Source organism: Diabrotica virgifera, chromosome 3 (genome assembly GCF_917563875.1).
Source record: "Diabrotica virgifera virgifera chromosome 3, PGI_DIABVI_V3a".
Classification (NCBI taxonomy): domain Eukaryota; kingdom Metazoa; phylum Arthropoda; class Insecta; order Coleoptera; family Chrysomelidae; genus Diabrotica; species Diabrotica virgifera.
The window spans coordinates 33,086,884-33,107,697 of NC_065445.1; the positions used below are offsets into that span (position 1 = coordinate 33,086,884).

General features: G+C 32.1%; 1 protein-coding gene across 2 annotated transcripts in view; it reads left to right on the forward strand.

The window, feature by feature from the left end:
* The window catches only part of LOC114329828 (zinc finger protein ubi-d4 B), a 73,629-nt gene extending 55,045 nt beyond the window's left edge, over window positions 1-18,584 (forward strand). For both annotated transcript variants that reach the window (XM_028279078.2, XM_028279079.2), the window contains exons 7-8: window positions 13,820-13,932; window positions 18,318-18,584. In XM_028279078.2, the coding sequence (XP_028134879.2) occupies window positions 13,820-13,932; window positions 18,318-18,443 (239 nt within the window). In that variant the 3' untranslated portion in view covers window positions 18,444-18,584. The remainder of the gene's footprint in view (window positions 1-13,819; window positions 13,933-18,317) is intronic.
* Window positions 18,585-20,814: the final 2,230 nt, after the last annotated feature.

Consider the following 20,814-nt stretch of genomic DNA (forward strand, 5'->3'; position numbering starts at 1 on the left):
CGTTCGAAAACCATTCAAAACTTATATACAAGTAATGATCATCCCGAAATTATAAGTACGAATGCTAACAACAAAATGGCGACGACGAAATGGCTCGACGGCGAAACGGCGACGGCGAAATGTCCTAGACCCTAACGCGAGAGTGGTCTATTAGGTCTGGATTCCGCGTATGAAAAAAAAAGTTGATTAATAGCAAGCTGAAAATTTGTTAATAGCTTAAGGGTGTCTAGTCGGACAAACTTTGATATATGGGAACACTGGAACAGGGGAAGTTTTAATTGTGGAACAGACCACGAAAACGGCACATGCATTTTGTCCGACAGAACAGACTTAAACTCTCCGAACAGAGATTAAACTCTCATGCAAAAATCAGACTACTATTTATCACCAAATGGGCGTTTTAATGAGTGGAACATGTAGAATATGTCAAATGACAGTAATTATGACAGGTGATAAATAGCAGTCTGATTTTTGCATGAGAGTTTAATCTCTGTTCGGAGAGTTTAAGTCTATTCTGTCGGACAAAATAAATGTGCCGTTTTCGTTGTCTGACCGTTCCAAATTTTTACCTGTTCAACAATTAAAACTGCCCCTGTTCCAGTGTTCCCATATATCAAAGTTTATCCGACTAGACACCCTTAAACTATTAACAAATTTTCAGCTTGCTATTAATCAACTTTTTTTTCGTACGCGGGATCCAGACCTATATCTATCTCTTTTAACCAAGCGATCCAGCGCATGTGACAAAGATGGCTAGACCGCTCAAAGTGAATATTGACCAATGACGTCTTTGATATCGGCGTTACAGCTCGATGCACAGAGCGGCCCATACCTTACCTAGTTTATCTATGTTTATTTCGCGGTAATGATTGGATTCCAGTTGGTTCATCATTTTATGTAACGGATATATTGAGCTTAAGCTCCATTTCTCCATATGTAATAAAATCTGACAAATTGTATTAAAAGTCCTAAGTTACGCATCTGATAAGAAGCTCGGCAGTGACGGCAGTCATATATAAAATTATACAGTAGTAAAAATATATGGATTAATAACAGAATAGCGCGAATACTAAATGATTTTCTTTTTCCAGCAATATTTTAGTATGGGAGATATATTATTTTAAGCCGATTTAGTATTGAGATACATTAACCAAAAATTCAACAAGTGCATAGTTTATTCGTCTAATAAATGGACCAATATGCCTTTCACTTCAGGTTTGTTTCAACACAACGAAAAATCGTCCAGTAATGGTCACGATCCAGCGCAATAGACAAAATAACTTGCAACAAAACGATGATCATTCATTGGATCATCCTTCGTCACAGTTTCGTGACGATCATTTCAGTAGTGGGGCATGGGCATGGGGCAAGTACTTGTTGGACTGACCTGCGCACTAGGATCAGTATTCGAATTAACGTCATTGGACGATACAAAATGACGAACATGCGCATAAAAAACGGTACAAGAGTTTCGTTGCGATTTCTGAGCCGTAGAAAAATTGCGTATTGGAACAAACCTTTCGTAAACCATTAGAAGCACAGTTGTTTTTGGTTAGCCAATCTTGGATGTAATTCAACCATAGTTTATCCAACTCTGTCTTCACTACAATTAGAGATAACTCTCTAATACATATTATAAATTATTTTATCACAAATAAATGGGCATTTTTTTTCTATTTTAATCTAATTAAATCGTTATGACTAAGCGAAAGAAAGGAAAAGCCTTATATATCATTACGTGTTCAAAATTGGACAAATCCTATATTATTTTGGTTTACCTGTGATACAAAAAAGTTGTTAATTTTTTAAATTGTTTGTTTATTTACAAAGGTTCATTTAGTTTATATAGTTGCTCAAATTCGATCTGATTTTGAAAAAAAAATGATTTTGGTTTATGTTGCTAATGCTGGTGCCCAGAATAAATAATTTTGACTCTAAACGTTTTTCCTTCATACTGTTTTTGTAATGTTCTTATTTCTAGTCAAAATTTTAAATCACATTAATCTAGTCAAATATGTAAATAAAGGTTTACCTTATGCGATAAGGTTTGCTGAATTATTATTGTGTGTTGAAATAACAATGGGATCTTTCCAACTTTGCGCTTCATTAGCTACAGACACTGCTGAGAAGGGCAACACTGTCATGTTTTTGCTCAATGGTCAGCAAACGCGTCACCCACTGCATATGCATCATTTCCCAAACACGTTAACTTTATGCTTCTTCTTCTTAACGTGCCCTATCAAGTCCCCTTGACGTTGGCGATTAACATGGCGAAACTGTCTCTGTCTCGAGCTATTCTAAATAGTTGTTCTGCTTTCTTTATTCCTCTCCACTTCCTGATATTCTTCAACCAAGAGGCCTGTTTTGATAAGTCTAAGAATGTGTCCAAAATAGGCCATCTTAGTCCAAAATACGTCTATGTAGCCACATTTCATAGGCCTCCAAACGATCAATGGTGGAAATTTTTAATGTCCATGCTTCGACACAGTATAAGATGACTGACCAAATGTAACATTTAATCATGCGCTATCGAAGTTGAAGTTGCAAGTTATCATTGCAGAATTGTGACCTCATTTTTAAAAATGTGCGGGCTATCTCGATTCTACATTTTACCTTACCTCTTTATCTGGATATAGTTGTTCAGTGATATGTCAACCAATGTATTTAAAACTGTGTACTCTTTGAATTATATCACCATCAACATAAAACCGTGAATCTTGATGTGCCAAATGGCTAAACATCATGTATTTTGTTTTTGAGCAATTTATGTTTAGTCCAAAGGGTCGTTCCATATCAATTAAACACACCCAATTTCCGTCCCCTCTTCAGATTTGGTTATAATGTGGAATACTCACAGTGGCTAATAAGAGAAACAAAAATACAAAATTTTAAATTTTTGTCTCAAGTCGTTTCCGAAATATGATTATGTAAAGTTTTCCAAAAAGGTCCAAAACACCGCGACAATACTTTATTGGAATGGTTGTAGAAACTGGCCTAATTGAGCTAGAATGCTGGGAGAGGTGTCATTTTGCAGCATTTTTAAAGCTCTTTACAGTGATACACACAGCATGATGCTACGATAAACAAGTTTTTCTCAAACAAAAAACATATATTTTGATAAGTTTTTTTCCAGAAAGTACATACATAATTTAAAATTTTCATAATATTCAGACAAATACATAATAGTGTTGTTAATAACATATAAAAATTTTATCATGGGATGGTGATGGGTTCAACCTAAAAAAAATAAATTTCACACATACAGTATGATGCAAATGAAAGGAATAAATTCGTAATGTCGCAAGTTGGCAACTTTAAGGAAAAATTCCGAAACAGGTCGATTTTTATTTTTAAATTGTAATTTTTTGGCATATGTACATATCATACTAGTGACATCATTCATCTGGGCGTGATGACGTAATCGATGATTTTTTAAATGAGACTATAGGTCGTGTGTTAGCTCGTTTGAAATGTTATTTAATTCTCTGTTCAGTAATACAAACAATAACAATTATTTATACAGGGTGGCAAAAAGTTTTTTTAATTAAATTAATCGACAAAAAAGAAGAATGTATATATATTTTAAATTAAATAAATTACATACATTCTTTTTTTTTTGTCAATTAATTTAATTAAAAAAAATTTTTGCCACCCTGTATAAATAATTATATTATTGTTTATATTACTGAATAGAGAATTGAATGACCTTTCAAATGAGCTAACACACGACCTATAGTCTCATTTAAAAAATCATCGATTACGTCATCACGCCCAGATGGATGACGTCACTAGTATGATACATATGCCAAAAAATTACAATTTAAAAATAAAAGTCGACCTGTTTCGGGATTTTTCCTTAAAGTTGCCAACTTGCGACATTACGAATTTATTCCTTTCATTTGCACTATACTGTATGTGTGAAATTTATTTTTTTATGTTGAACCCATCACCATCCCATGATAAAATTTTTATATGTTATTAACAGTACTATGTATTTGTAGGAATATTAAGAAAATGTTAAATTATGTACTTTTTGGAAAAAAACTTAATCAAAATATATTTTTTTTGTTTGAGAAAAACTTGTTTATCATAGCATCATGCTGTATATATATCACTGTAAAGAGTTTTAACAATGCTGCAAAGTGACACCTCTCCCAGCATTCTAGCTCAATCAGTTCAGCTTCTACAACCATTCCAATAAAGTATTGTCGATGTGTTTTGGACCTTTTTGGAAAACTTTACATAACCATATTTCGGAAACGGCCTAAGATAAAAATTTGAAATTTTGTATTGTTCTTCACCTAATCATCCACTATGAATACTCTAAATTTGAACAAAATCTAAATAGGTCAAGAAAAAAATTAATTCAAAGTGTGTTGATTTGACCTGGAATAGCTCCAAACTCTCTTCCCACTGTGTCAATGGTATTTAAAAGACATTTTAATCCATTCATGATTACAATGCAACTTTATGCCAACTATGTCAAAAATATAAAAACAATAGCTGACCACGTGATATTCGTTCATTCGAATTGAGTAACTCATTTGTTCATTTAATGCACTTATGTAAAGCTCAGAAGAACTCGGTAGTCCTGAGTAACAGACTGAAAAAAAATTGTTTGTGTGATAGAACTTTTACTCCATTAGAATTTAGGAATGCTTTCATTTAAAGTAAAGTTTACTGGTGGTAAAAACTATCCTATTACCTTGGAAAATTTTGTAGTCAAAATTATTTAGTTGGCACCTTTATTGTTTTGGAATATAATACATTTTTTTTAGTACTCGCCTTACTAACCATTGAAAATATTTCTTATTTAGTTTTATTCTTGGAAATGAAACACCAAAGCAGTAACATCACGACGCACGGGATAATAATTATTATATTGCCAATGGTAAGCTGTATACTGTATAACGTAATAATATAATAAATAAAAAAGTAGCAGAAAAACTTCTGTAGAAAAACAGTGTAGAAGGAACATTGATGTAAAAATATCCAAAAGTGTTACGTATAATTCGTCAAATTGTTTTCGGTCTTACTTGATCATCATCAGTGATGGTATCAAGCAAACTTTATAAAAGTCTCACGCTACGGAAAATTCTTCCACGAATGGGTAGAATTTGTAGTCGAAGATGCGTAGTTTTGCAGTTTTACCCGATTCAGATCGTTTGTAATGTGAAAGTTTAAATTCAGCGTTTTTTAGGCATAATTCAAATGCCTCATATTTGTTGTCAAAATCGAAATTTTGAACATTACATTATAGATTTTGAAGATTAAGCTCTAGCAATAGAAATTCCATATTTTATTGATCTGCACTCTTCACCTTTAAAATAGATTTTGATTTTTGTGGATATGATACTCTGATCAAAAGATATAGACTTTTTCCCGTCGAGTTGATACAAATTTTATTTAAAAAATTGATTTCGAGCTCGTAACTGACATTCAAAATCGCCGACCGCTTCAAGCGTTGTTTCTTAAAGTATGGTTATTACTGTACTCCAATAAAGAAGTGGCGTCGTTACATTTTTATACAAAAGCTCTTTGGCGTTTCATCTTTAAGTTGTTATGACTTATTTAAAGGCGAGCATTTTATCAATATGTATCTATTTTTGTTATCTATGCACAATATTAATATAATGTCCAATTATTAATCATGTAGTACCTACATACAACCTATTTATCGATTGTAGTTTTATATTATTATACTTATTTAAAGGAAAATACCTAAATTAATAACAATAATACTTGTTCAGTAAGTTTTGAGGAAAGTATCAAATCAATATTTGAACTGGTTTTATTTCAGAACATTTTAATAGAAATTAAGTATTTACACAGAGTTCCCGTCTAATTTCCGCCCCAACTATTTTGTGAACCATAAAACTTAAATTAACAAGTTTTTAAGTTACTAGACTAAGGTACTTGTGCATTTTTTTATGTTTTAGTGACATACATAATTATTCAAAATGGCCGGCGGCGCCATTTTGTCAAATTACTTCAAATGGGATCATATGGCAATAACTCATTTTAAAGCACTTTTGTTACTCAGTGACAGTTCTTAGATTTTTACGCGATTCTATCAAATGTTGCGGTCTATTAATTGTTAATGGGAACTATGTAAAAAAAAGTATGGACTAACTAATAATTTGGTAACTTACAACGAAACCACTTAAAAAAATCGATTAATTTTTCTAGCTTTCCATATTCTGATAGAATCCATTTGTTTACTTACTGACATCTGTCAAAAACATGACGTCGTTAAAATTTTATGAAGGACAATATACGGTAATTAATATACAGGGTGTAACAAAAATACAGGTCATAAATTATATCACATATTCTAGAACTAAAAATAGTTCGATTGAACCTAACTCACCTTAGTACAAATGTGCACATAAAAAACTACCTATTAGAAATTTTTTATTAAAAATGCACATGTGGCATTCATATGGCAGGAACATCTTTAAAGAAAAATAAAAGTGAAATTTGTGAACCCCATAAAAATTTTATGTATGGGGGTTTTGTTCCCTTAAACCCACCGAAATGTTTGTGTACGTTCCAATTAAATTATTATTGTGGCACCATTAGTTAAACAAATTGTTTTTAAAACTTTTTTGTCTCTTTGTAATTTTTCGATAAGTCAGTTTTTATCGAGATATTTTGAACATTCGTAAAATCCAATAAATTTTTACATGGTAAGTAAGAGAGACTTGGTAATATATTGAAAATTTATTGTGAATTTACATTTTTTAGGTATATTTTGAAACATATTATCTCGATAAAAAATAGTTTATCTAATAAATACTAAGAGGCAAAAAAGTTTTAAAAACGTTTTGCTTAACTAACGGTATCATAATGATAATTTAATTTGAACGTACACAAACATTTAGGGGGTTAAAGTGAACAAAGCCCCACAAAGCACAAATTTCACTATAATTTTTCTTTAAGATGTTCCTGCCATAAGAATGCCACATGTCCATTTTCAATAAAAAATCTCTAATAGTTTTCGATATATTGAAAAAAATCGATTTTCATTTTGTAACTTCAAAGGGCTGTAATTTTTTTTATGTGCACATTTCTACTAAGGTAAGTTAGGTAAGTTTTCTGCATTTTTGTTACACCCTGTATAATTTGAAACATTGTTTTACTATGCTCCTACATTTTTGACGATTGTGTTATGCCGTTACAAAATGTCAAAATTCAACGCTCAAATTTTAAGACTCCGAAATTGTAAGCCGTAGTCCATACATATTGTTTTCATAGTGTCGCAAAACAGGGGACAAAAAAAAGCTGAAAAATAATACGATGTAAAAATCAGTTAAACTTGTCTTAGTTCAGCAACCCATTTATTAATTTAAGTTTATGTCCAGAAAAATTTGTGGAATGATTTCAAATTATATAAAATAAATTCCATATGTGGCAAAAAAATACAGTCAAAAAACATCAGAAAAGAGAAGATATGCACCGGTTCTATAAGATGATTAAGAAGGAATTTCACGTTGCGCATTGAGGTTGGCGGAAAATTTTGTATTACTTTTGTTTCCCTACTATTACTATTGAACTAATAATAATTTTTCTCAAAACTTGCAGGACATATTTAACTAGCTTGATGTGTATGCCTAAACTCGTGATATATGTTATGATTTGAGTATGAAAATTGTTTTAAAACACTCTGATCAAAATTATATCGTACCTGAATTAGAAAGTGCCAAAATAACGTTTGTATGTAGATTAAATATATTTGATAATAATAGGGATCAACTGCGCTGTTGTTTGAATGAAAATGTATATTTATGTATATTTAATTAATGTAACTTTTTGTGTATTGTAGAAGTATTTGAACCACAACAATTAAATTCACGTTACTCTCAAAAATTATATGTCCCAGCCGTCATTTTAAAGAATTATATACTAAAGTATAACACCACAGAGTAACTACCCCATAGAGTGGAAACTCCCATAAAAGAATTTAAGCTCACTTTGGAACGCCATTCAATTAAACTAAATGTTAATATTTGGCGCACTTATTACATATATATACTATAAATCATTGTATTTGTACTATACTACAAGAGCTACATGGCGAGATCTCGCAAAAACTCTTAATAATGTCCCAGTTTAAGAAATCCATAGGAGTAATGTCTGGCAACCTTGGATGTCACGGTTCGTTTCCACGTCTACCGGTCCATCCAGGAAAATGCTGGTTTAGCATCTGTCTTTGCGATCCAGATAGAGTCTGTTTTAATGAAATTACAAGTTGTTATAACGTAAACTTAACGCGAACATTCTTTGCCATTTCACTCGAAACACAATGACCAAACGCAAGAAAAAAAAAACGGTATTTGATTGCGGTGGAATTCGCTCATACGTCGTTTCCAAGGGCGCTAGCTGGCTTATACTCGCCCCTGTATATTAATGTACCCTCCAAACTGTATTATAGGAGGAATTTGTTTGATATGGGACAAACTACAGTGTTTAATCACATATACAATTTATCACCACAAAAAAAAAACACATTTATCCGAAAAAAGTGATAGCTGCTAGCACAATTTTAGTAAGGGACATATTATTTTGGGCAAAAAACATAAATGATATGTAATATTTTGCTGTCACTGCTAATAATTTTTCGATCGCGTAATTTTGTGAAAATTGATGTTGTTTACCAAATCTATTTTTAACATTTTTTTTAGGTATTTTAGTCGAATCCCTTTAACATTTTCATTGTGAAAAACTTTATTGCACATGCAGAAGTATATTAACTGGATATCTTCCAATTTTATCAATTTGACCTCAATTTAGTTTTGTAAAGAGTTATAACAATGTTCTTGATATTTAAAATAAATCAAATTAATACTCATACTCTGATTGTAACATATTCACATCGGCAACGTATGTCCATCAATATTTGAATGGTTTTTTATGTTATGACATTTTCTACTAAACTTTTTTTTTAGAGAAAATCGTTCAAAAATTAGAAGGAACTTTTGAGTTGTTAAGAACAGTTATTTTCCAAGGATTTCTGTTACAGATGTAATCTCGTAATGCAATAAATTACATAGAGAAAATTGTGTTTGATTTTAGTGCCGAAGTACGGTGCACTTCAATAAGTAAAAGATGCTGAAGCAATACTAAATCAATTGGAAATTTTAATTTTATTTTTTATATTGTACATATACACTTGGAAGATCACTGTTCTTCGGCACTCACTCCCTTAACCATGCTTTCAGTATAAAAGAGACTAGTAATATAAAACTATTATTTATAATAGTAAAACAAAAAGTGAAATTGTTTATTAGATACAGTCAGATAGAAGTTACGCAGGCAGGAGTTGGAGACTTAGGAACCGCAAAATACCTCAATACTTGAGGAGCAAAGTGTTCAACCAGTGCGTCCTTCCTATCATGACTTATGGATGTCAAATCTGGACCCTAACCAAGGCAACTATGAATAAACTAGCCACAACAGAAAGAGCAGTGTTAGGTATACGAAAAAGGAGAACGTCTGGGTAAAATCAGCAGCAAAAGTCGAGGATATCACAACAAAAATTGTCAAATTCAAATGGAGCTTCCCAGGCCACACTGCTAGACAAAAATACCAACTAGTCCTGTCACCAGGGGGGTACAACGGCCTCCTTAATTCAGATGGACTTACTTAAGTTTTCTCATGTATTTTGACCTGTAGAACACGAATTTTTTGGGTAACAGTTGATCCGGATGTCGATAAGATTTAGTGATGTTGATTATAGTTACTTTCGAGTATTCGTTACAAATCCTTATTTTTGTATAAAGTAATCATTTGCTGATTACTATGATTACTTTTGTATTTTATTACCGGTAATCATATCGAGAATCGTATTTCTCAGTAGGTAGGTTTTTTGTATAAAATCCTTACTTTTGTATAAAGTAATCATTTACAGTATTCGTTACTTTGATTACTATGATTACTTTTGTTACTTTTGTATTTTATTACCGGTAATCATATCGAGAATCGTATTTCTCAGTAGGTAGGTATTTTGTATAGGTATTCCGATGTAACAACAACATTCACCGATTTGTTTAAGGGGTAAAAATTATTTGATTACTATGATTACTTTTGTTATTTTTGTATTTGAGTAGGTACCGGTAATCATATCGAGAATCGTATTTCTCAGTAGGTAGGTATTTTGTATAGGTATTCCGATATAACAACGACAACGACCTTCACCGATCTGTTTTTACTCGCTGGGATACGATAGGTAGAAAGTAATCAAGTGTGCTGGTTGTGGATACAATAGTCGTTACTAGCTCTGATACGATTGGTACGAAGTAACGAAGTAATCAGAGTAATCAAAGTAACGATTTGCCTCTCTGTATAGTAATCGTTACTTTCGGCATTCGTAAGTAACGAGTACTTTGTAACGAATTGATACTTTTTCAACATCTCTAATAAGATTGTTATAAACACAGAACTTGAGGAATTACATAACAGCGATTTTTCGCTAACAAACCATTTTTTGGGTGATTCTAAGCAAAAAATGTTCCTACAAGTTTTTTTGTAGGACGGATATTTTTCGAGATAAACGCGGTTAAACTTTCAAAAAATCGAAAAATTGCAGTTTTTGAACCCGAATAACTTTTGATTAAAAAATAAAATAGCAATTCTGCTTACTGCATTTTAAAGTTCAAGTCAAATTCTATCGGTTTTGATTATTTGTATTGCTAAAAACTATTTTTTTTTATTGTAAACCAAACCTATAAACACATAGTGTTTCCTGTGCCCAATGCATGCGTTTTAATGTACGTAATCTACGTAGAAATTGTCTGTATGCGCGCCTACTCGTTCGATTTTAAATGAGGAATGCATTGAAAACATCATTCAAGCACTATGTGTTTATAGCTTTGTTTAACAATGAAAAAATTAATTTTTAGCAATGAAAATAATCAAAACCGATAGAATTTGACTTGAACTTTCAAATGCGGTAAGCAGAATTACTATTTTATTTTTTAATCAAAAGTTATTCGGGTTCAAAAATTGCAACTTTTCGATTTTTTGAAAGTTCAACCGCGTTTATGTCTAAAACTATGCGTCCTACGAAAAAACTTGTAGGAACATTTTTGCTTAGAATCACCCAAAAAATACAAAAAAATGTTTTGTTTTGCGAAAAATCGCTGTTGTGTGATTCCTCAAGTTCTTTGTTTATAACAATCTTATCGACATCCGGATCAACTATTACCCAAAAAATTCGTGTTCTACGGGTCAAAATACGTAAAAGTAAGTCCATCTGAATAAAGGAGGCTATTGTACCCCCCTGGCGACAGGACTAAACGTTGTCACGCTACAATACAATATTGGAGGTACCTACATCGTCTACCTATAAAGGCAGACGACCAAGAGGAAGACCAGAGATGAGATGGGTAGATGACATTATAAAAATAGTCGGAACAATAGATGATAGAAGGCTAAGAAGATTATTTACACATGCTGAACATATTGGCTCAAAGAAATTAAACGAAATTCTTTTTTCTTACCTCAATTCATGAAGACATCTTTATGGTACTGATATTTTAAAATCCAATTTTCCACTCATAAAGGGCTAGTATATAAACAATCATATTAGTTCAGATAAATTAGGAAAAAAATATCCTGTTGGTGACACAACCCCCTCCAGGCCGAAACCAAATTTTTTGAGTAGTATGGACATCTATAATAATAACCTGCAGCCGATTTTGATGATATACGTAGTTATAAACAAATAAAGATAAAAAACTGTAAATTTTCGCTTTTTTTGTCTATTACCAAAAAGCATTTTAAACAAATTTGAGAGTAAGAAACTCATAAATTTTATAAAAAAACTTCAATATGGCGTTCGCTGAATACGTCTATCCTTATTGGTTGCTTAGAAAATTGCAACACAAATAATAAATTTTGAGTTTTAATAAATATTCATAAATTATGTAAAAATTCACTTAAAACCTTATTACTCGGAATGCTGAGACCTCTGGTGCAATTGGTCAAATAGTTTAAAAGTTATTTAATTTGTTTATCCCAAATTAATTTTTTTTGCAACACTATAAGTCAGAAAATGATGAAGTTACAGTAATACTTTGGATAGTTTATGAAAGAAGAGGGTTTACTCTATTAATTTAATTAAAAAAATATGACAAAAATAATTCTAAATATCGCAAATTTATTTTTCAAGAACATGTGAATTAAAAAAAAAGGGGGCTAACTTCGTCCCAAATTGTCCTAGGACAATTGTTTTTCTTTCTTAATGTATATAAAAATTAATTCTTTCTAAATATGAAAAAATAATTTTTCTACGGTAAAAAGTTATTCTAATTGTTTATAAGTAAGCAAAAAATCAACATGTTTTTGCAAAATAATTTTACACTGTTTAAAATTACTTTATGTCATTTTTTTTAATTAAGTAAATAGTATAAATGTTCTTCTTTCATAAACTGTCCGAAGTATTATTGTAACCTCATAATTTTCTGACTAATCGTGTTGCAAAAAAAATGAATTTGGGATAAACAAATTAAATACTTTTAAACTGTTTGACCAATTGCTTTGAAATTTAAAATATAATTTAAGCTCAAGAACTCTTAGTATTCCTTGTAATAAGAAGGTTCTAACTTAATCTTTACATAAGTTATGAACATTTATAAAATCTCAACATTTATTACTTATTTTGCAATTTTCTAAGCAACAAATAAGAATAAGAATAGAGATATTCAGCGAACGCCATATTGAAGTTTTTTTATATGATTTATGAGTTTCTTATTCTCAAATTTGTTTAGAATGCTTCACTTTTTAGTAATAGACGAAAGAAGCGAAAATTTACCTTTTTTTGATATTCATTTGTTTATAACTACGTATAGCATCAAAATCGACTGCAGGAAACATAGGTTATTAATATGAATGTCCATACTACTCAAAAAATTTGGATTCGGCCTGGAGGGGGATGTGTCACGAGAAAAATCTTATTTCTCTGGACTATATTGCCAAAATCAGTAGAACGGATCTCAAACCAAAACCACTTAGCCAGAAATTGGATCTTTATGCAATAATATAACTTAATAAATAAAGTACATGAAGAAATCAATAATGTGAAGAATATGGACGATGTACAAAAAGGACATACTACTTTTTAACAAATAGCTGAAGAAAACACCAATCTCGAGGAAAAATCATAAATTCGTTGTACAATCAAAACATATTAGCACTTTGTTTAAATACTAAATTCTGGCAAATCTAATTTAAATAAATCTGATATAGGAAGAGATAAATAGTTTACTTCTATGCAATACGTAGAATAAAACGACAAATCCTCGTAAATAAACAGATGACTGCGATCCTCGACGTTGGTGCCGTTCATTGAAAAATAAATGCTGATGGAGTTCGGATGGGTAGGTCGACGGAAGATCTATAGCCAATACCCAAACACAAGGAAGTGGCCGATCAATACTCTGCCAAGGCGAGGTATAAGACGTAAGTGGTCGATCAATACTCAGTGTGCTATGATCAGTTCTCAAGACAGAACAGCCAGAAATTTACCGACTCAGAGACCGGGGTAAAAGTTATTGGCCGATCAATTCTCCGAATCAAACTCACCATTATTTGTGTCATTTTATCCTTTTGGTCTGCGTTCCATCGCTAGCGCGCAGCAGTGGTAGTGGTAAGTCGTTTGTGGAAGTTCGGGTACACAGAGACAGGGTTAGCACTCGTCAAGCGATGAGTACATGTGTACAAATTCAGTTAATAGGTTTAATATGCTGAAAGAGTAATAAGAACTAGTTAATCCGCTGCGATATATTGAGATATTTTTTTATTGTTTTATTATTTTTAGGACATCCCACTTGTCTACAATTTACCAACAATATGAAAATTTTCGTGAAAACCTATCGCTGGCAGTGTATCGAATGCAAGTGTTGTTCGATGTGTGGAAATTCAGACAATGATGTAAGTGTGACTTCATAAATATTTTTTAATATTAAGCGATTTCGTGTTATTTTACAAAATTGTTCATTTTATACCCGCCATGTAAAGGCGCATTTAAATCAAAGCGAACACGAACGAAGGAACGAATTCGTAGATGTTCGCCTGGTCATTCGTTCGCTACAAAGTAGGGCCATTTACATTGAAGCGAACGTTCGCATTCGTTGATGATCGGTAGTGCATATTGCCCGCAGATGTTTTAAGATGCGCCAGTCACACATTGTGTTTAAGTTTATTGTCGTGTTTCGAATTCTGCAATGTGCGTTCTGTAAGGAAAAAAATATATCATATTCATAAATATAAGTATAAATTTTGATACGACTTCAATAATTTCATTTTGTCCTGTCTCTATTATATAATTATTTAATTTAAAAAATTATGTTTTATTTAAATCTGGCATTATTGACAAAAGTTTGAGATACATAAAACGTCCAAAAATGTCTAGCAGTTATAAATTCATATTTCTTCTTCTTAAGATGCCGTGCATTTCTGCGTAGGCGTCCACCGTACATTGTCTTGTTTATAAAATATTACTGTTTTTAGCAGCATTGCAAAGCATTTCATATCCGTGGATTCTTGTCCACTGGCGGTGGCGATTACACAGCCTTGACATTTTTTTCCCAGACCCTTACCCTCTATCTTTCCGTAGAGTATCAGTTGCTGAAAAGTGTATCTATCGTTCCCCTCGTAATAAGTGCCCCAAGTATGCAGTCTTCTAACTTTTAACATAATTTAAAAGTTCCCTATCCTGTAAACCTTCTCTTTTTAGTACTTAATCATTTCTGACTCTATTCGTCCATGATATTCTAAGCATTCGACGTAGGCACCACATTTCAAACACTTCAAATTTGTTAATGGAACTGGCCTTTAACGGCCATGCTTCCATTCCGCACAAGAGCACAGGTCAAACGTAACACTTTTTAGCATATAAATTACTGACAAAATATGTGTATTCATATTTATAAAAATGATTTATTTCAAATGTCACTTCTAAATATTTAAATTGTAAAAATTATGGTGAAAATGGATAAAACACCTTCAAAATATCATGAAAAATGTCATAGAAAACGAAGTCCCGCCAGAAGAATCCCATCGGAAGTTTTCACAATCCTTTGTTGAATTGTTTTAGAGATTTTTGTAGGTCCGATAAACAAAATTTAACGTTAACTGAATTAGAGAGAAGAGGAGCCCAAATTTAAAGACAGATGAGCGAACAAGACTATATTCGATTCCTTTTTGTACACTTTAAGATAAATTCATGTTGTTTTTATAATCTAAATTTAACCCTCACGCACAAGTTGTAGTCCACGTAACTAACAACTTCAGTGAGAAACTGGGTTTATTTATTATGTACTAGGTTGCTACAAATAAACTCTATTATTATTATTATTATATTTCTAATAATGACAAAAGTAATGACAAAAAAAATATCTTCTTAAAATAATTTTGAATTCAATATATTTAGGTAGGTACCTGTAATGTGCTTCGAACTAATGAACGCAATCTATATCAGCAGCCAGGTAACAGGTATTATAGGCTGATTGAATAGTTTGAGGGAGCATAGAGAATAATACATATACCTATTAAAGAACCAGCTTTCTTAAAATTCGTCCTCGAAAGAGTTGCTTGCTCTTGGTATTATGACTATATATGTTCAAATAATAAATTGTAAAATTGGTGTATCAAAATAAACTTGCTTTTAATTAATTTGATTAGCTAGTTTTTCTGGGTTGAAATTTATCCAATAAAAACATTAGACTTTTAAAAGCAAACTAATTCATTTTTTTAGTTCAGAGATATCACAACCCATTCCTATAGAAATGTTAAATCAAGCATCAGTTTTTCTGTTTATTATTTTATATAGCTTCGATTTCGGGTTTCATAGGCATTCTTCATTTCTATATAACTCAATTAATTGAAGTATCATTTCATTGGTCCATTTCATATTGCAAAATTATGTTTTCACGACTACACAATACACAATCCTCTCCAACTAATGTTTGTAAATAAATTAAATCAGTACTTCTAAACGAATTCGTTCGCTACCGTCTATCCACTGTCCACATTGAACAACGATTTCCTTTGATGATTCGCTAACTTACCGACATCGGTTGGAACATGTGCGAATGCGAACGAATTCGTTCGGTCGTGCTCGATTCGCTGTACAAATACAATAAAGTTAACGAACGAATTCGTTCGTTCGTTCGTGTTCACTTTGATTTAAATGCGCCTTAAGCATTTACTTCGTAATAACCAATACTCAATATGTATAATCATAATAATGTGACTTTATTGTAAAGCAAAAATGGAAACAAAACTTACATACATCAAAGTTGAGATAACAGGTTTGGAAAGTTCTTTAACACATTGATCGCCATGTTGGACGTATGTGGCCGACACCAACAATATTTATTAGGCAACGTCACTTATATCACTATGATCACTATGATTGAATGACACTATGCATATTTCAGCATTGGGCATTACATGCGTGGGGTCTCCTACAAAGCAAATGTAGCTGAATTTCAGCTGAAATAAATAAATGTAATTTGCATTAAAAACAAAAAATGTTTTTTCATGCAAAATAATCAGTTGGGTTTAGGATTGATTCCAAAACATTCTAAACACATAAATGGTTGAGAGGTACTCTTGGCCTGTTCTTAACCGATTTTGAGCTTGTATTCGTAGCTGTGATGTTGACTGTCAGCTATCTCGCCACCTTTTAAAGGGCCTTCCTATTGGTATCTTGCCTGTCGGCTTCGAATCCCTGGCTATACGGGCTATTATCTCGCTGTCCATTCTCGTCACATGCTGATTCCACTCTCCTCTTCTCTGTCTTCCCCACCGTACTACATCTTGTATGTTACAGAGATCTCTTATTCTGTCGTTCGGTATTCTCAATGTTTTCCCAGTTATTGACCTCAACGTTCTCATTTCTAATGTTCTCAGTATCCTCTTGGTTTTTGCTGGATCACATCTTGTTTCTATCGCGTACGTCAAGATCGGTCTTACACATATTTGTATATGCGTACTTTCCCTTCCAGCCTCATATCTTTGTTTCTCCAGATGACATCCCGTCATTAAACAAGCAAAATGTTTCGTAAGCCGATATATTATTCGGTACCTTTATCTGTAGTAGGCCATGCTTTCCTGTAAGAGGAAAATCTTTGTGACGACCCTCGTATAAATTCCAATTGGGTATATCTTGAACAGTTTTCAATTCTGATTCTATTACTTCTTGCGAATCTTCATTTGGACTTTAAAATTTTGCAGCATTGATTCAATGTTTTCTACAAATTCTTCTAAATCTAATTCCTAACCCGATTCCCAATTTGACTCGTTCAAAGAATCGTCTGATCCAGTAATGCTCTCAATTCGTCTATTGACAATCATTTACGCTTAGACATTATTTCTTTACATACGATGTAAAATCGACCGAATTCAGACTTTTATGCAACTGGAGTTGCTATCTAAGGTCTGTTTAGAGAGGTTCTCTCCGGGCTAGCAACCCCTGTAGTTGGGAGTTCTACGATGTCATAATGTAAACCACATTAACTCTTTAACATCGGGAACCTCATATACGCGCAAAAGTTTGCTTGACACATATACGGGAGACGCATACATATATTCACTTGCATCAAAATGTACTTCAGAACGGGAAACGTTATATTCATTTTTATAAATAATTGATAAAACATCTTGTGTGGAATTAGAAAATCTAGGGTTTCGTTTTGATTTAAATCTGTCTCCTGCCATCCCCCGATAGTACTATTTCTAGGTCTACCTGTTGTCAAGGAGGCTCTGCACAAGACAAATTTACACCAAAACGTCCGTAGTTCTCGGTACAAAAATAAAACTATTTATAATGTAGTATGGTTAGAACGCCCTCTAACGGGGAATAAGTGTGCTTATTTATTCAATTTTACACTAACGAACTTGTTTACCACAAAAGTCGGGAAACGCATAGATGTGCAGATATCTTAAACGGAAGCGCAAGGCCCAAAAACACCCGTATATGGGGCACTGCACGTTTAAAAATTGCCGTCGCGAAAGGGTTAAAGTTCAAACATCCTAGAATATTATCTACAACAATGTAATATAATAATTCTATGTATACCATTTATAGGATTTTGACCCATATATTTTTAGTGGTTTTAACCATGTATACTTTGTAAGCAGCACTGAAGATCCAATTGTCACTCCGAAAAAGTTCTGTGATGTAGCCCGAAAGGGTTCTTTTTAATAAATATACCTATAATAAAGAATTTCTTAATAAATTTTTGTTTTTATCTTAAATTGTTCTTGTATAATGTGTATATTCTTAATGAAATATTTTACATTTGTTTTAGGACCAGTTACTGTTTTGTGACGATTGTGATAGAGGCTATCACATGTACTGCTTAAGTCCTGCCTTGGTAAACCCACCAGAAGGATCTTGGTCGTGTAAGCTGTGTATCGACCATTTTAATAAATAGGGTTATTCTGATTTTACTTACTCTTTTTATCGATTCATTCTTTTAACTTTTTAATTATATATTTTACGAGAATATTTTACATAGGTCCAAAGTTGTACTTAATTGATTTCCCTTGAATTTTTAAATATATACCAAAAGTAATAGGGTTTTTTATTTCATTATCTTCCTTTTATAGAGTAGTACAGGGAACATGTTCAATAAAACAAGTAAATCGGGAGATTCAAAAGCCTATAACATTACGCACAAAAAGTATAATAAAACTACACCCATAGTTGGCTGTCTTAAACATTCAGGGCCGACACTTTTTGAGATTAAAAACAATATTAAAAGGATGGAAACCCTTGTAAAAGGAAGAAAATGTAACCAAAATTAAAGAAAAAATAATTTAACGGGCGATTTACATAAAGAAACGTGGATAGCACTGATGGAACAACGAAAAATCAAATTAACCATTTCCTTACTGATAGTAGACAGAAATGTAGAGGATCTGAAGCACCTAATATTTGCCGATAACGTTTTTAATACCTAATAGAATTGATAAAGCTGTAAAAATGTTGGAAAGGATCTATGAAGAGCAAAAAACAATAATTGGTCTTAAAATTAACACCTCAAAGAAAAAAAATAATGTGTGTGTACTTTGTACGCACGTAAGAAGTTACTTCTATTATATAATTTCAACGAAATCAATATTACAGTTTATTTATATTTTATTTAAATATTAAACTAATTTTAATACTACTTTCCAAGAATTTTTATTAAAACAATACGAAAAATTAAAAAAATAAATGAATAAAAGACACGCCAACACATTGAAAAATGAAACCAAAGAAATTATTTCTGAACAATTGTTGAGAAAATTTTAACTAAAACGTATTTTCTGAAAAAAAAAATATAATAAATATACTTACAACTTACAATCATAAAATGTATAAAAAAAAATTAAAAATTTGCATTGGGAATTGAACCTGCATCTATCAGGTTTAGATTATTTTGACCTCGCCCCACGCAGAATTTAACTACCAAGACATGTGAATGAAGTGGAAAGATATACCTAGCAACTAAACGTTTTAAAATTGTTTGACAGTTGCTTATTCTGTTAGTTTAATCAAATAAGTTTGATTCTTGTGGAATTAAAATACGACAAAATACAGACTAAAAAAGCAATATATTGTATGGAGATTTTTGTTGGTAATCAAATTATGTAAATCGAAGCATTACCTACTAGCTAGGTAGGTACATTTTCCAAATAGGTATTTACCTAATTTGTAATTTTTTATTACAATACTGATACATTTACAATAAGGTACGTACCTGTTGCTTTTAAAAACTATTTAAGAAGTCACTACAATTATGAACTTGCTTTTTGTCACTGTCCCCACAACAGTAAAAATTAATATACACAACATTTTGTTTATCCAGAATCTTCATTTGAACAATTATTGACAGATGATTTTAACACCCAATCAGATCCCTCATAACGTTTCATACCAGACTGTCGGTGGGCGCATGCGCCCAGCATAATAAAAATTTACCCTCGTGCCTAAAGAAGACTAACTTCAAAAATCTATGACCAACCTTTGTCAATTGAATACCATAGCATCGACCAAGTAAAGCGGAAAACATACCAACGCGATCGCGATTCAACTCGTTTGAAGCAAACAAGTGAATCAGCACATACCTGTTGCGATCAAAGGAATTTGTGCAGCGTTCTGACTGCGATAGCAGCGATATAATTAGTTTAGCGTACAGAACTCAGGTTACATTTATCGCTGGTCGTGACGATGCAAATAAAAATGGATATCTAAAAATTTATTGAAATTGTAAAATAATATGATATATTCTTCGACCTGTCCCACCCAGGTTATAAGAACATGCATATTAGAAATAAATGTTTCATCAAAACTCTCTAAATTCATTCTAAAATATGTATAGAAACCGTCTATACCTCTCTGCGAAGTTCTGGGAACAATTTATGAAATTCTCCTTATTGATTGTACCTCAGGTTAATGTCATATGCCTACCCAAACAGCTCTTCTTTTTCTGCAAAAGAAACTGCATAAATGTCTTCATTATTAAATGGAAAAAATAGAACGCCCATGCATTCCTTTTATTAAATTTCTTTCTTTATCTGAATTAATTTCGAATAATGAAGGATACATGCCTTCAAATTATACTGCGACAAGCAGTGCTTCTGCTTCTTGTGAATCGCACATTTTATTTCAATACAATCAAACCCGCTTATTAGAGTACCGGTTTATGGAATATAAATTCGAGGTCCCGAAACGTTTCCAATTACTCCTTAATAAATTTATCCGTTTATTGGAATACGTATTGATTAAACAAGATCGCTTATTAGAATATTATTCAGGTC